This window comes from Mixophyes fleayi, chromosome 9 (genome assembly GCF_038048845.1).
Source record: "Mixophyes fleayi isolate aMixFle1 chromosome 9, aMixFle1.hap1, whole genome shotgun sequence".
Classification (NCBI taxonomy): domain Eukaryota; kingdom Metazoa; phylum Chordata; class Amphibia; order Anura; family Limnodynastidae; genus Mixophyes; species Mixophyes fleayi.
In genome coordinates, this window is record NC_134410.1 from 77,006,383 (window position 1) to 77,024,681 (window position 18,299).

The window sequence follows — 18,299 nt, forward strand, 5'->3', positions numbered from 1 at the left end:
TAAATGTTGTAATCAGATTAATCTCTACACTCATTAATGAGTAGATATACTAGATATACTAGTTCAGTGGTGGTATTTCCCACTAATTGTGCTTTAACCGTACAGACATTCTGACGTCACCACTTATAAATGAAGGATAATTCTATGGAAACGAGCTGGTGTGTAAATGACAGTATTATTAATCTTCATCAACTTAAGGAGAGAATATTATTATTCCATACAGCATACATCCAAAAAGAGTATATATAAATAGTGAATCTAAACACATTAACCAATAATAAAACATACCACCCTAGTCACTGATATTCATCATGTGACTGGGACGTAACTGTTATGAGATGTGTGGCAGACAAATAATTATACAGGTATCCAAATTAAAACGGATGATAACTTAAATAATATTTAACTCCAAAGTATCATTCAGACCAAGTGGCCACTATGTCTTGAGTTTGAAAATCCAATATGTTTCACGCTTGCACAAAAAAATAAATCTGTCTCCTCCTCTTTTTGTATTTTCAATCTGATCTATAGCTTTCATTTTTACACCTTTGAATTCACCATTCAGGCATATATTAATATGTTCTGAAAGCATATGTTTTCTCACTCTCAACTATATTGCGTCTATGTTCCAGGAAGCGCAACTATAATGGTCTGATTGTACGTCCCACATACTGCATACAGCATCCACAGTGGATTAAGTACACAACATAGTATGACCTACAATCTATCCATTTGTTGATTGTAAATTTTTCCTTGATACAAATGACGAAAACTTGCTTGCTCCATGATCCACTGATTTGCAAGTTAAGCAACGAATTTTTCCACATCTACAAAAACCATACGGTCTACTATTCAACCAACTCTGGGAGTTCACAGGTGGGTTAGCCCCACCTGAAGCCTCAAACTCTGACCTTTTGTTCATTTTTAATATACTACCTTCTGCTCTACTAACAAAATGACTAGGAGCTAACCTCTCCTTGAGATTGCGTGCCCTCCTAAATACAATGTTTTTACCTTTATTGATTTGAGACCCTCATCCATCTCTAGGATCTTTGAGTTCTCGCTAATAATTTTTCTAATACTTTGTGCGTAGTTGTTATACTGAGTAGCAAAAACTGTTGACTTATCACTTGATCTATCTATAAACTTATCTTTGTGAGTCAATAAAAGATTTCGGTCCATAGATTCCATTTGTTTTAAGGCATTTTCTAGCAATAGTCTTGGATATCCTTGTTCCGCAGAAGATTGAAAAAATGTATTAACTTGTTCCTTAAAATCATTTATATCAGAACAGTTTCTACGCACTCTAAAGAACTGACCTCTAGGTAAATTAATCTTCCACCTCCTGGTATGCCCACTCTGAAAGTGTAAATAATTTTATGTATCCACATGTTTCTGTAAGTTTTTGAAACAAATGTATCTGCATTGATATACATTGATAGATCCAAAAAATTAATCTGTGTCTGACTATGGGTATTGGTAAATCTAATACCAAAATCGTTACTACTCAAACAAGCCATAAATAAATTGACTCTTCATCTCAATCCCAAACAAAGAATAGGTTGTCAATATACTGGCCATAGAGAACCAGGCTTGTCCCAAGTAGCGAACCCCATATTTATCAGTCCTCAAAGAGGCCCATATAGAGGTTCGCATAACTAGGGATGAACCTGGTTCCCATGGCCATACCCTTAATCTGTAAATTAAATTCAGAGTCAAACAAAAAATAATTATGTTCTAGTATGAATTTTATTGACCAAAAAATAAATTCAACTAAACAGAAATCCATAGCCAAAAAGTATTTTACTGCTTCAAAACCATGTTCACGTGGAATGTTGGAATATAGAGCCTCCACATCGAATGTGCGGAACCAATAGGAGTTCTTCCATTTTAGTCCAGCTAATGATTGTAAGAAACTTGTTGTATCTTTCAAATGAGATTTCAACGCAAATACAAATTTCTGTAAGTGTGTATTGACATAGAAAGATAAGTTGCTTGTAAGGATGCCCACCCCAGAAATAATGGGCCTGCCTGGGGGTGATTTCAGATTTTTATGGATCTTTGGTAATTGGTAATAGGTCGGTATTACTGGATGTTTAAAATATACGTATTAATCAACAGACATATCTATACATCTGCTCCTTATTGAATACGGAATTGCATATCATCAACATTGATTTATATAGCGCCAGCAAATTCCGTAGCCCAATGTACGTGTGTTTTTTTAAAACGCATATTACTTTCATTTTGCGTTTGTTACTGAATCACGCCGCTGAACTGCAACCTCATTTCTGGGTCTAGAACTAGTTTTAAATATGTTCGTATTTTAACACAAAAAGTCTGTTGCAGCCAACAAGATGTTTGCTTTCATTAGGATGATTTGCAGTAACTTAATGAAGACCTAGTGAAGAATTATAGATCTTCTCACTATTACAGATGAAGGAAATTGAGGACTGAGAATAAATGCAGTTTGTACTATTGTTTCTCCTACAAAATAACTACTAATAACATTCATACACATATAATATTTTCAGAATTTTACCTAAACTTAAAGGGGTTGTCTACTTTTAGCCAACCCCCATTGAAGCTGGGGCTGGAGGACTCAATACAGCCCTCTTCAATATAGCTCTGATTGGTAATATTTGTTTATTGGTGTACTTATTAATGATAACTTCAACTTTGTTTTCACAGAAGATGAGGGCCTCGGTACAAAGAAGACGCTCTGCTTCAGCCATCTCTAAGGCACTGAGCAAGACCAAATCACAATCCAGGTAAAGGCTTTACTAGAAACAAAGAGTAATTTCTCCAAAAGTATAATATTCTAGTGTTGCCTAAAACGGGTGGGGTACGTTATTCCGACAACTTTATAACCCGACAATGAGTATATAGACAAAAACATTGCGATTACTATAACAGCGACATGGTTTAAATTCAGACTTACATTAAAACAGATGACAATTCTAAACACACTGACATCCAGACTGGTACAAATTGTGAACATACAGCATGCCGACACTTCACATTTCGTTAGAAAACAGCGACATTGAGAAATCTGAATTTAAAGCAACAATGGCAGGATCCGGCACTTAACCCTATCCCTAACCTTTAGATTAAATTGGCTAGTTGCCGAGTCCTGCCATTGCTGTTTTAAATTCAGAAATCTTAATGTCGCTACTCCTGTTACACTGTAATGGATTTCAGTATATAAAGAAACTGTTGTGAACTTGCTACTTATTGCAAGCTATATTAATAAAAAATTAAAGTGAAAGAGAATATTTAACTGCACCAAGTGTACCACTCACAACCTCCTCCACTTATATAGTTCCCCCTAACTCCAACTTGATAGAGATATTTATTGAGGAGGGGTGCACCCGGTCATATAATTGGGTAACCTTATTCAACAAGAAGAAAAGAAAATGACCTTAAGGGGCACTCATGAATGGAAATAAACAACATATATATTTGCATTATATTGATATGTTGGTGATATTAAAATCACTCTTTATTGTGTATAAATTTAGAACGTACTTCTAATAGCGAAATATTTAAAATTTGTAATTGGAACCATACATTGATAAATACATAAATCAGTTAAAATAGACAATATTTTATTGTCTAGCCGCGAAGCTACTCTGATATTCTTGTGTGATAATTAATAAATATTTTCATACAACCGCATTCACGGTATGACAATCAACTCCAATTGAATACTGACACTAAATATGTATTTCCTATATATAATCTGGAGATTAGCACCCCTAATAGTGGGCTATTAATAGGTTAAATCTGACGGGGATTAATTTCCTTCTCATAAACCCTTAAGCCCTTTTAATAAAACGGTATTGCTACAAATAGAAAGTGTGCCTCAATTTTCAGATGTAATGCTATTATGGACTCCTATGGTCTGGGATCTAGCCTATCTCACAGTACTGCAGTCTAGCTGTCTGCTGCAGTACTAGGAACTACTGAGATAGTGGGCACCGCTAGCTAGTACCTAAAGCTGTAATTAAACTTGCTAACTATATTGTTAGAGGTGATAATAAATATAATAACAATAGGAGTTGCAGAGTAGCGAGCGCGGCGTCCGCCGATGCGCGTTTCGCTAGTAGCTTTTGCCTTGTTAAAGCTACTAGCGAAACGCGCGTCGGCGGACGCCGCGCTCGCTACTCTGCAACTCCTATTGTTATTATATTTATTATCACCTCTAACAATATAGTTAGCAAGTTTAATTACAGCTTTAGGTACTAGCTAGCGGTGCCCACTATCTCAGTAGTTCCTAGTACTGCAGCAGACAGCTAGACTGCAGTACTGTGAGATAGGCTAGATCCCAGACCATAGGAGTCCATAATAGCATTACATCTGAAAATTGAGGCACACTTTCTATTTGTAGCAATACCGTTTTATTAAAAGGGCTTAAGGGTTTATGAGAAGGAAATTAATCCCCGTCAGATTTAACCTATTAATAGCCCACTATTAGGGGTGCTAATCTCCAGATTATATATAGGAGATACATATTTAGTGTCAGTATTCAATTGGAGTTGATTGTCATACCGTGAATGCGGTTGTATGAAAATATTTATTAATTATCACACAAGAATATCAGAGTAGCTTCGCGGCTAGACAATAAAATATTGTCTATTTTAACTGATTTATGTATTTATCAATGTATGTTTCCAATTACAAATTTTAAATATTTCGCTATTAGAAGTACGTTCTAAATTTATACACAATAAAGAGTGATTTTAATATCACCAACATATCAATATAATGCAAATATATATGTTGTTTATTTCCATTCATGAGTGCCCCTTAAGGTCATTTTCTTTTCTTCTTGTTGAATAAGGTTAAAAAATTAAAGTGATCAGATAAATCCAGTTTCGGACTGGGGCATGAAGGGCCCACCGGGGGACTGCACAGCTAGGGGCCCACCAGAGGGGGTGTGGCCAGCCATCAAAGAGGCGAGACCAGACACTAGAGGGGAAGTGGTCAGCCCACGAAGGACAGCTAGCACCATAGTGTAATATATAAAGCGTAGTATATAAGAAGTAAGCGCTGGGCGGGGCCGATCCCAGGTGACTGGCTGCCATAGCAATGGGTGAGATATCGGTCGGGTCACGCTCAGGAAACGGGACGGTAGTATTATTATTGTTACCCACAGCGCACACAGAGTTAATGAATGGGGGGCACAATGGAGGCATGGAGAGTTGATCCTGGTGGTTGAAGGCACACACATGGATAATAAAAGGGGTGAGGGGCACCTAGGAGCTGTGATCATTTCATTCTGGCTCGGGTTAGGCATGAAATTATATGGGGGGGGCTGGGGTTGTTCACAGATGGGCAGATCTGCACACAGGGTTGAGAGCGGGGTCATCTCTTCCTCAGGGCATGACATGAGGGGTGCTGAGGGATAAGGTGTGTGATGCTCTGCTCACACAGGGTTAATGAAGGGGAGGGGGCACATAGGAGTGGTCACAGAGAAAAGATGGGGTGTAAAGGACACCTGGAAAGGAAAAAAGGTGTTTGGGACAAGGTGTACTATGTTTTGCACACTGTGTTAATGAAGGGGAGGGGGGCATATAGTAGTGGTAGTGATTTTATTCTGGGGGGGTAAAAGAAAAGTATACTGATAGATAAAATGAAATGAGGGGGGGGGGTAAAGTATACTGATAGGTAAAATGAAGTGAGGGGGGTGAAAGTATACTGATAGGTAAAATGAAATGAGGGGGGGTGAAAATATACTGAACTCCTTCTCCCCAGCGCAAAGTAAAAAACACACTACCGCGCAGGTGCAGAGAGCCCAGACGTGGCTCTCTGCACCTGCATGGTAGTGTGGTTACCTTAAGTGTCGCCACCGTCGGAAGTGTCGGGTACCAGCTGTTCGGTAAGCTCCGCCCTAACAACGGAGGGGACAGAGCTTCATCCGGCGGGGCCTACCGATGGTTAGCCCGGCTGCCCGGCACGCCAGTCCGAGGCTGAATAAATCAGATATGGATTAGATAGATACACTAAATTGATGAGGATCATATGGTAATTTAGTGGTTAGATGGTAAGCTCCAATCAGGCAGGGACTGATGTGTGTTTTTGTACAGCTCTTCAGAATTAGTGGCGCTATATAAATAGCTGCTGATGATGATGATGCATATCCTCATGTAGAAAACAGGCAGTATTTAACTTATGTGCAAAACAGAAAACTAATTTTCTCTCCTTGTATTGTAACATGGTTTTGTCCAGGAGACTTAAATAAGAATTTAAGTTCCTTAATGAATCAGGCCCTAGGTGCGTTCATGTGCCTAGCCCATAGTCAACAAGAAACACTCTGAATCAAACCAGTTCCTGCCATCATATGCTGGCCTGAAAAACTATGCGTTGTCCCATAAAAGTGAGTGCATTTGCGCAAAGATGTAGCTGTTATGTGCAAAAGTGGAGGTGCAAAGTATACATTTCAGTAACTTACTTTCTTTGAGTTACAAAATTTAAAACGCTACTGTCATGAAAAACTGAACACATTGAAAATACTTGACAAATTTTAGTATCGACAAGTGCGGTAGGGAGCGTGGTGATGCAATTAGGTTACCATGGCCCCACCCCCTGATGTGTAATGCCGCTATTCACAGCATTGCACACGAAGGGGGCTGATGACATGATTTGCGTCATTAAGCCCTACCTCTGCTGTGATCGGGGAGGGTGACCTCTCTTCTGTGATTCAGGCAGGGCTCCCCTAAATTCAGGAGCCTTGCTAATATTCCGGGAGAGTAGTCAAATATAAGTTATAACATTGAAGCCCAATTACTTTATCAAGAAAAACAAAACACTAAGAATAGCAGACAATACAATCCTCTGCAGCTCTAGAATGTACAGCAAATGAAGTAACAATTTGATCTAGGGAGGTAGTGAGGTCCCAAATCAAGGTGTCTGTATGTATGTGCCTTATGTGCCTAATTATACATCTGGCCATGATTAACATTCTGTATTAATTCCAATTTACAATTAAATAAAACATTAAAAGGCTTAGCAAAGCTGTCACTAGTTGTCTTAACATCACATTTTCACTTTATCTGTTGTCACCATGTTTCTTGCAATGCTGGGAACATTTGTTTCATGCCTGATTTCTGTTTCAGTTAATAGAATAACAGGGAATCTACTGTAACTAGTCTCAGCCAAAGGAAAAATTAATTTCCCTCCCTAAATATTAACAGAGACGGGACCAAAGCAGCCAAATGCTTTTTAATTCTGTTTATCTCCGTGCTTTTGTATAAATTATTTCTCTGGGTGTTTATCTCTTGTTAAGAGTTTCTTTAGCGAACCAATGGTAAGAAATATGATTTTCATATCATATTACAGTGTGCTAATCACTTATTCTTCATAAGCAGCCAAATGTGTTTTCACTGATTTACAACCATCATTTTTGGGGCATAATCTACTTGTAATTGCTGGTAATTGCTGGTGATTGATCTATCCAGAAAATTATACAGGGTAGTCACATAGAGACTTGAATTGAATTGAATAATTTGCTATTTGTACAGAAATATAACTGTAGTCTTGCCAGTTAATGATATGTCATATCCATAGCATTTCCCACATTTTACCACGCTGGCATGCACAACTCTATTGTATCTTTCTGTCCATCTATAGGGATGTGTAAGTGCATATATCCATATCTAGCTCAGTTCACGTCATACTAGACACAGTGGGTAGTTCACTGGAAAGGGCCCCGTGCACATGCAGGTTTATTAATTTAGTGTGATGCTGACACAAGTATTGTAGTGCAGTACAAATCTTATAAAACAAAGCATTACTTTATTACACGTTTTGCTCTTGCACAACACTTAGGTTTATGAGTTTCAGTAGTATCACTTTACATGGTGGCCCCAGAGCTAACACTTTTCCTGGGTTTGTCAATCTGTTTTAGAATTTTCCGGCTCAGTTGTATCATGATATCTCCTCTTGGTCTGGTCATTAATCACTCCAGAGTATACCTTCCCTTTATCTGTTCTGCAGTCTGCCCTGCACAGTACTCATGCGTGGATATGCTCCTCTATGGAACTGCATCCTAAGAATGGACATCCATCCTCCTGCATTGTCCCCTGGCAGGTTAGGTTGATAGTACCTGACTTATCTGAGTCTCCAGTCACACACAACTACTCTCAACAGTTATACAGACTCCTCTCTACACCTTGCTTGGTTCTGGGGCTATTCTCTTGGAACTGATGTTCTCAAATGCATTACTTGTTACAGTAGAGTCCCAGAGTTTCCCTCTTGGAGTCAGTGGCGGATCCAGGGGGGGGGGGGGGGGGGGGACATACTGTGCAGCCGCCGGCAGCCTTAGAAGTTAGAAAGGGGGCGCCCCCACCCCCCCTATATCGACCGGGGTAGAAAAAATTTCTAGATCCGCCCCTGCTTGGAGTTCACACTGACATGCATTTATTGGGCTGCAGTTGTTAATATCCCAAGACCCTGCTATATCAGAATGTTATTGGGTTGGAAGGATTTAGCACTGAAACAAGAGTTCAAACCCAAATGTACATGTTTAGGCTCAAAGGGGAGGTAGCAATCATTCCCAAAAATGTTAACTTGACATTTAAATGCTCTGGTCACGTCACAACACACTTGCCTGCATGAGAGTTGATTCTATTTCACTCGGGGCTACTATTGCAGTTTTGCACCACATTTACATATAAATACTTTATAAAATGTTGTTATGCTATATAAAAGAAAAAACTACACTTTATTTAACTTAATGAACATTTTTTGTTTTGGAGTAATATCTCCCAGTTTATATATTGTGACTGTTGTGTTTGGTCTGCTAAGTGATGTATAGGTTCTTATGACAAAATTTTCTCGCCTGCAATTGAACAATTTCAGCGGGTTTTAATCTGATCCAGTTTTATCCAATCTAATCTTCACCCCTTGCAATTAATTTAAATGTCAGAGATGCACATACAATATTCCATGTATGTGCTCTATCTTAGGTTATAATGCACACGTAAAGTCACAAATCATCCAGCATCCAGAACAATTATGCAATTCACCATCATAGCTTGCAAAACATGCCAGAAAGTTGCATGTGACATCACAAAAAGCAAATAAAATAGCATATACATATATATATATATATATATATATATATAATGTATATATCAACAATTTTCCCTGAAGAAGCGCTTATGCTGGGTGAAACATGTAGGATACAGGTTTTACAAATGAACAGTGAACATTTTCAATCTCTGGTGTTCTAATTCGACAACTGCCATAGTACTAGATGAGACAGCAGCATTTGATTTCCACAGCAGATAAAAGTACACAGCTACCTCTCTGGCATCCCCACGCCTGGACATTACAGAAATAACGGGAACCAAAGCAGAATGGATGAAAGCAGCTGACTCCCTTAAACCAATGAGAGGTAAGAGCTGGACTACCGCTTGAACCACCAGTATAGAAAAGCCATCGTCAGGAAGCATAGCCGTAAGTGGTATCATTGACTGTCATTGTTTCTATAGAATGTCGCCATGGCACTTCCACTCTCATCACTCTCATTGGGTACACAGGACGTTCATCACTATGGATCGATAATGCCTTGCTAGCATCATCCTTTTATAGGCATTGAAGCAAATCATTCTTTGTCTTTCAACTTATATTTACAGCCTCTACTTACCCAGGTACCTGATAGGCAGGCATACAAATCATTATAGAGGTACTCATTTACCTCACCCTGTACACTTTTTATTTATCGGTTGTACTGTTTTATTTCTGTTTATATCAAGTAATTTGTTTCTGCTACTGTTCACTATAAATGATTCAGAATTTGTTGATTATTTATACATCTCTGTAGTTATATTTTATTTTATTAGGTTATGGTACATTACTCTATAAAGGTTATTACCACTCCTGATTATCTCTTCTATACTCACACATATCTGTGTACACATGTATACCTGTACAACAATTTAGAGCGCTAGGGACATCATCAGTTATCTACCTATATTATCTTTCTGAAAACACCAGATCAGCTTGACACACTGCCATAAAAGTATGCACCAGATTAACAATGATGTGTAGATATCCTGTGGTATTCAGACATAACTCCAGTATGCTTACGGGGGTTTTCCAGTTGCCCAGAACCACCAACACCTGATGCAGGCTGCCAGGAAGATTTTGTTATCATTAAAAAAAAAAAAACACAGTAGTAGGCTACAGAGCCCTACCTTCACAACAATGACAGAGGGTGAAGGGATTAAAGGGGCTGTCTTTAATCCCTCTCATTGTGAAGGTAGGGGATAGGCATCCTATTACAGTTGTGCACGACTTCTAATAGGCCACGGCAAATATGCCTTCCTCTGGTACTGGGCTCTGTTTTCTTGTTTCTATGGATTTTTAGTATGGACACAGCCACAAGAGTTTTACAAGCATATTGCTTAGCAATTGTCTCTGTCATACACCATCTTAGGGCTTGGTTTTATTTTGTAATATTTCCTCATACATGTAGTGAATTATCATATAACATTGCTACAGATCATGACATTTTCAAGCTCCTTCTTCATCATTTGCTCCTGTTTTATACAATTCTCTGCATATGTACTGAATATAATATCCCAACTAGAGTAGTACATTCCACTTTCAAAAAAGGCAAATATCTGAATTATTTCACTGGTGTTAGAGATACCCTCCTGCTCACCAATACCACCTTACATATTTTTTATTGTTGTACCCTATAATTTTAACATAGGAGTAATTTACTATTAAAAGTCCCTATAGTTATCCAGCAACTATCATATTTAGACTCTATTAGTTTTCAGCTATATGTGATTTTAAACATTATTTTCTAATCATTTTTTATTGGAATATACTTTCATCAATTTATTGAAAAGAGATGCTGATCTATATGTCAAGAAACAAAAGATTTCATATCATAACTTGTCCTCTGTCTAAAGGGAAGCGATTAAGAGAATCAGTTCAGGCAAATCTTGTTATACACCCCTCTGATAAGGGCGGTGGTATTGTCCTACAGATTTGATGAGTTACATGAATGAAATATTAAGACAAAATTTTGAGGAGATCTGTTATCAGAGATTTACTTTTGACCCTACTTATCAGTACAAGAAGGAGATAGATAAAATCATTACTCTAGGAGTAAATACTGGCAGTATTGATCAGGAGACTGCCCAATTCTTGACGCAAACACACCCTAAAACACCCATTCTCTACGCATTACCAAAAGTACATAAAAAATTGAAAGATCCTCCTGGGACACCCATAATTCTCAGCTAGAGGTTCTGTGTCAACCATTTGTACAAAGTTTAAGCAGTTTTATATCTGATACTACAGAAATCTGTAATGGATGGAGCCTTGTTATTATTATTACCATTTATTTATATAGCACCACTAATTCCGCAGCGCTGTACAGAGACCTCACTCACATCAGTCCCTGCCCCATTGGAGCTTATAGTCTAAATTCCCTAACACGCACACACACACACAGACAGACAGAGTCAGACAGACACTCAGACTAGGGTCAATTTGTTACCTACCAGTATGTTTTTGGAGTGTGGGAGAAAACCGAAGCACCTGGAGGAAACCCGCGCAAACACGGGGAGAACATACAAACTCCTCACAGATAAGGCCATGGTCGGGAATTGAACTCATGACCCCAGTGCTGTAAGGCACAAGTGCTAACCACTTAGCCACCATGTTACTCCTGATGTTACGAGCTTGTATACCAATATACCACACAATTTGGGTCTCAGAGCCTGTAAACATATAATTGAAACCTGTATAATATATCTTGGCCCTAATTCAAATTTTTTATCTTACTGATTGAGATCATCTTGCAGGGGAATTACTTTTTTCAAAATCATTTTTAACTTCAGCTCAGGGGGACCGCAATGGATTCAAACATGATGCCCTTTTATATTAATGTCTTTATGACTGAATTTGAAAATCAATACATTCTGTCAGACTCAATTTATTCCCAATACTTTTTTTTGTTTGCTTCATGGATTATTTGAATTCTGATATGGCGTGGCATTATGGAAGATCTTAACAATTTTATGCAATTCCTAGAGCGATACAGTTTACTTTACATGCAAGGCAGAAGAAGATTCATTTTCTTGATGTCACTGTCCAAGTATGTTCTAATATGTTTGTTACTAAGATTTAAACTAAGAAAACTGATAAGAGTACTCTCTTACATCCAGGAAGCTTCCACACTGGTCCTCTCAAGAGATGCCTCCCATATTTGCAACTTCTTAGGGTGGTATGCATTGTATCAGATACTGAGAAAATTGGGGAAGCATTGGTCTCCAACATTTTATAGACCATGGCTACAGCAGAGCAGAAGTAGGTGAGGCTTTGGTATGTGTAGGCAAAATTAAAAGGGATATGCTTCTTGAACCTCATAGGTGTCTCTGTGTTAATGACCAGAAAACTATCAACTTTTGTTCAGCATTCACAACAGCTTCAAGACATATACAAGAAATGGTGTTAAAACATTGGCATCTTGTTTCTACTTATCCCAATTTGTCTTCTAAATTACCATCTACACCCAGATTTGTTTATAGTGGGGCAAAAAATTTGCGAGATCTACTGGTTAAAACCGACATTGGCTCATAACCGAAAAATAACAGGCTTAATTGGCTTAAAAATAATCCTGGGATTTACCATTGTTCTGGATGTACTAGTACCCAGGTTCGGACTGGCCTGCAGGGCAGCAGGACTATCCACCGGTAGGCCCCGCCACATTATAGCCACGCCCCCTCCGTTGTTAGGGAGGAGCTAAGAAAACAGCTGACTCCCGACTTGCATACAATTCATCTTTTGGACATACGCGAGAACAGGAAGGGACAGATGCTTTCCACGCAGGCACCTTCCTCTCCAACAGTAACAAGCACGGACCACGAGAAACATCGTCTGATTTCAGCACACTGGGTACCCGGCCACCATCTCTATATACATCGAAACTGCAAGTAAACAAAGCTAAATTTGAAAGCATTGCAGCAATAACCATGTGATATATGTGGACAGTGATCTGAATATTTATATTGCACTAGCAGAGACTTAAAGAAATACCAATTCCCATCTACTGGACTTGTATGCTATGAACATTATTTTATTGAGATATCAGTGACTGTGTTATATCTGGATCAATGCAGCATTTATACCCACTGCCATTTGCCTCCCAGTAGCTAGACTAGTCCAGGTCTATATACCTAGGGTTGTCTGATTTTTTATGTATGTTCAATTGATGCCATACCATATGTATGTATATAGAAATCAATGCCTCATAATATAAATACTGTGGTTTAATTGGAGTATTTTATTTGTCTATATTAATGTATTTTTATGTATTTTAACCAGGATTCAATAAATTGTGATAAAACTAACATTAAATGTTATCCCACTAATTGAACCGAGCCTCTTGCTCACAGCCTAATACAAGATATAGAAAAATACGAATTATATTCAAGATAAAAGAATACAAATATTATTATTAGCATTACACTTGGAATAATACATAAGTCAATGAGCGCTTAGCTTTCAGTATATTATTAGTTCGTAGAGAGGCATAACCTGTGTTAATGCTGCTCTTGCAACAGTAGGGGTAAAGCACAATTCCTCCCAACCCCCCCCCCCCCTTCCCCCCCGTTTTTGCCAAACACTCCCGTTAAACACACTACCACACAGGTGCAGAGAGTCGCGTCTGGGCTCTCTGAACCTGCGCGGTAGTGTGTTTTTCACTTTGAGCAGGGCAGATGAGATAAGGAGTTCCGGATATCCAACCGCCCAGAGGAGCATGAGCAGGTTAGTAACTAAGTGCGCAGTCAGCCTGTCATTTTAAAAGAGAAGGATGAGCACACTACATTCTTTATATACTACACTATGGTGCTAGCTGTCCTTTGTGGGCTGACCACTCTCCCTTTAGTGTCTGGTCTCGCCTCTATGATGGCTGTCCACACCCCCTCTGGTGGGCCCCTAGCTGTGCAATCTCCCGGTGGGCCCTTCATGCCCCAGTCCGACACTGCTAGTACCAGTTTTTGGTTTGCAATAGAACATTTATACATTTACACATCCTACTTTTGGCAAAGTATACAACTTCAATAAAAATTGAATTGTGATAGCAAATTTATAGTCTAGATCAGGGGTAGGCAACCTTTTTCTATCGGAGTGCCGGCTAAAATCTAGTCAAGCCCAGGTGTGCCAGTTGTGTGTGTGTGTGTATATATATGTATGTATGTATATATATATGTATGTATATATATATATATATATATATATATATATATATATATATATATATATATATACACATGCATACATACAGAGCTGCCTAGAGAAATTCATGGCCCCTGTACAGCAACTCCATGGGTCCTCCCTTGTAGTTAAGCATAGTTAAAAAAATGTTGTGCCGCCGCAAAGGCGGTACAACATTTTTTTCCCATGCGAGTGGTCGTACAATTGGGGGTGTGGAAATACATCATTGGGGGCATGTCTAGCAGGTGAAAAGCACCAGGCCACCCTCTTACAGAAAAATGCATTACTCACACATGCCCCCTTGCTCTGCAGCTTTGCTCGCATATATCCCCTCTGCCCACATGCTTTAATCACACTTGCCCCCCCCTCTGCCCGGCACCTTTAGTGACACATGCCCCTCTCCATCACACCTTCTTACCTTATTCTCCACTGCACAGCATGGGAAGATATCCAGCAGCCCACCGAGTACCATGTGACCACTGCAGTCACATGACCTGGCGTCTGAAGGTACCTGAGCTGAAGGGGATTTAGCCACTACCGATCCCCCTGCACTCAATAATTTTTTTTTAAAAAAAGTACTTTTAAAATATTTGCTTTTTTTATCAAAATTAGGTCTCCAGAGGGGACTCGGGCCACCATGCAGGCCCAGGCAATTTGTAGCCGCCCCCTCCCCTCTCAGCGGCTATATATATATAATTATTTCTCATTTTATGAGGCTAATATCATATTAACAGTAAGGGACCAGCAAAAAAAAATGTTATGCCGCACAGTAGTGCCCCAGTTCACATCATACCTCATAATTGTGCCCCCAATTCATCTTATGCCACATAGTTGTGCCCCCAATTCATACTTTGCCACAGTTGCCCCCATAAATACATAGTATGTCACAGTTGCCCCTAGAAACACATAATATGCCACAGTTGCCCCCAGAAACACATAATATGCCACAGTTGCCCCAGAAACACATAATATGCCACAGTTGCCCCCAGAAACACATAACATGCCACAGTTGCCCCCCAGAAACACATAATATGCCACAGTTGCCCTCAGAAACACATAATATGCCACAGTTGCCCCAGAAACATAATATGCCACAGTTGCCCCCAGAAACACATAATATGCCACAGTTGCCCTCAGAAACACATAATATGCCACAGTTGCCCCCAGAAACACATAATATGCCACAGTTGCCCCAGAAACACATAGTATGCCACAGTTGCCCCCAATATCTTTTATGCCACAGTAATGCCCCCATTGACTCTTATGGCCTCAGAATTGCATAAAAAAATTTTTTAGGACACTAATAAATGAATAAAAAATTATATAATTTTATACTTACCTCTTCTAGCAGTGATCCGGTCCGCAAAGGTGCTTGGGAGGAACTGCGCTGCCGACACTGAACTTTTTAATCAATGACAGCCGGAGAAGAGCTAAACTGCTGCGCTTGCGCAGTAGTTCAGCTCTTCTCCGGCTGTCATTTAGAACAGTCGGACAGCCGGCGTGCCAGACTCAGTCCTCACTGCTTTAAATAGTACAAAGGGCCAATCAGGGAAAAGCCCTAAAAGTGCTCCCACAGACTTGCATAATTAATCACTGGCATAGCAGCCAATAAGGAGCAGAGTGACCAGTAGTATTCCAAAACCTAATCAGCCATAATTGGCTGAACTACACAGCCCTGCGCGCGCCCAGCTGTTTGCCAGCTGGCCGAGCGTGGCGGCAGGGAGCCTGAAGCGTCCCGGTTGTTGCCCAGGCAACTGGGACACAGGAACCGGAAGCGATGCCCCGGTCGTCATGGAGATGGCCGGGACACCACCAGCAGTGCAGAAAGAGTCACGGCGGTGCCCGTGGCCGCCGCGGCTGCTGACACCTTCGTAGTGGGTGCAACCAGAATAAATTATTATTTATTTGTTTTTTAAACTTTTTATTTATAACAGCAGATTTGTATAAAGCACAACAGTGCAGGTCATACATATTATCCAAGAACCAAAAATACTAAATGTAAAAACTTCATATAAGAAAAATAAGAAACGCATAACAATAACAAAAGAAATATAGGTACAATTTTCTTATCCGAGTACATTCCAAGAGGGAGTTAAGGATCTGCAAAGTGAGCAAGAATAAATTATTTTTATAAAAGGAAACAGGATGGATATCTCATCTGAACACAATAGCACCACAAGGCCTTAATGAGGAACTTTACTTATCGTGCCTAATGTGATGACTACTTAAATTATGATTAATTTTTCCATGCTCTTTTGTCTATCATATATTGCTTAGAGCTCATTACTTGTGTATAGACTGTTTAGCTTATTCATTCTATGTGATTATATAGCAATAGCGATCATATGTTCTATTGAATGTGTGTTTGTTGGTTATGATGGTTGCTTTTGTGTAAATGCCTCCACTGCCAGACATAGATACGTTTTTGCTCTGTTACTGGGGGAGTGACAGATTGCAGCTGGCACCAGTGCAGGTATTATTATTATTATTATTATTATTATTATTATTATTATTATTATAATATTGTAGATTTATAAAGCACCACAGTGCTTCACAGCACCATACAGTAAGAAAACCAGGATATACATAAATAAATGCAGAGATGAAATAAATGGTAAAGAGGGCTCTGCTCATAAGAGAGTTTACATTCTAATTGGAAGAGGGTACAGCTGAGACAAGAAGAGTGGCGCAGAGAGGACATTGGGACAGTTGTGAGGGTGCATTAGTTGAGTAGTATTGACAGGAGTAGCATAGCTTGCAATAAAAAGATGGGTTTTCAAAGAGCATCTAAAGATTTGAGGGCTGTAGAAAAGTCTGATTGGTTGTGGGGATGCCATAAGTTGGTAGCAGCATGGCAGAAGTCTTGTAAGCATCAGTAACCAGAGACGAGGTGAGGTGCAGGATAGAGGTAGATCGAAGAGGGGGAGAGGGAGTGTAATTTGAACAAAATGGTATTTGCTATATATGTAGGGGTGGTGGTGTTGTTAGTTATGGGGGAACAGGGTTGAGGAGACAGGTTGCAGGGTGAGATAATGCAGAAACTTCGTCTTCAGTTACAGGATTGAATGAACTGTGAGAGTTACTGTGAGGAAGAAAGGGGCACAGGTGGGCAGCAAAGTGAGTTGAAGGTGGGTAAGAGCCGACGTTGGTTAGAAGATAGAGTGGATGTTAGAGATTTGAAGTATGCTTGCTCGCCAATTGAATGATGAGAGAATGTAGTAGAATTATAGTAGAGGAATTCAGAATAGGAAAAATATTTCCTCCAGTGGTGCTCAGCGGTGCAGGACCACTTTTGCAGGTATTTAAACTTGCTCAGTATGATTTGTTGTATGTGGCAGCCCTTGAAAAGCTCTGAAATGTCCATTGGGCACATGAATACATTACTGTCCTGATAAGTACACTGGTTGTTATAAATATATATATATAGATAGATAGATAGATAGATAGATATGTCCCTGACAATTTCTATGTCAGCAGCCTATCCAGCCCAAGCTAGCAATGTCGAATAAACGAGAGTAAGATAAGTGTCATGAAGAGGGAGAGCTCTATTGGCCTCTATGTATGTATATAAGAAAGTGGAGATTTTCATGCTGCCTTTTGTTGTTAACACAGAGGTCAATGTTCTATGCAGCTTGCTCATCACACACACAGAAGCAAGATACCATTTTTAGTATGCCATTCTGAGTATCAGTAAGGCCGTGGTTGGCCGGTAGTGGAAGCCCAGAATACCATGTGTGTTCAAGGAGAGTGCAAGGTCATTTGGGTAGAATTAGAGATAAGGTTAAAATTATAAAAAATTATAAAATAGGCTGTTATTTTCCTGTTGTTTAAAAATCACACTCTGAAGGATACAATGCTCCAGGCATCCTGTCGGGTTTCCTGTAGAAATCCTCTGGTCTAGTAGAATTCTTCCTTAACTTCTCTTGTTTTTGCCAACTGATTTTAGAACAGAAGTGGCAACATAAATGTGCCCAGGTCCCAATGTGCCTGGTAGTAAAAACAGTAACAAAAAAAAAAAGTGTTTGTTCCTTTTGTTGTCTTCTTGCACCAATTTG

The 18,299-nt window shown here is 39.4% G+C and overlaps 1 protein-coding gene across 3 annotated transcripts in view; it reads left to right on the forward strand.

The window, feature by feature from the left end:
- LOC142100760 (uncharacterized) overlaps nucleotides 1–18,299 on the forward strand; it is a 115,842-nt gene that overhangs the window by 52,048 nt on the left and 45,495 nt on the right. For all 3 annotated transcript variants that reach the window (XM_075184556.1, XM_075184558.1, XM_075184557.1), the window contains one exon: nucleotides 2,692–2,771. In XM_075184556.1, coding sequence (XP_075040657.1) covers nucleotides 2,692–2,771 — 80 coding nt within the window. The remainder of the gene's footprint in view (nucleotides 1–2,691; nucleotides 2,772–18,299) is intronic.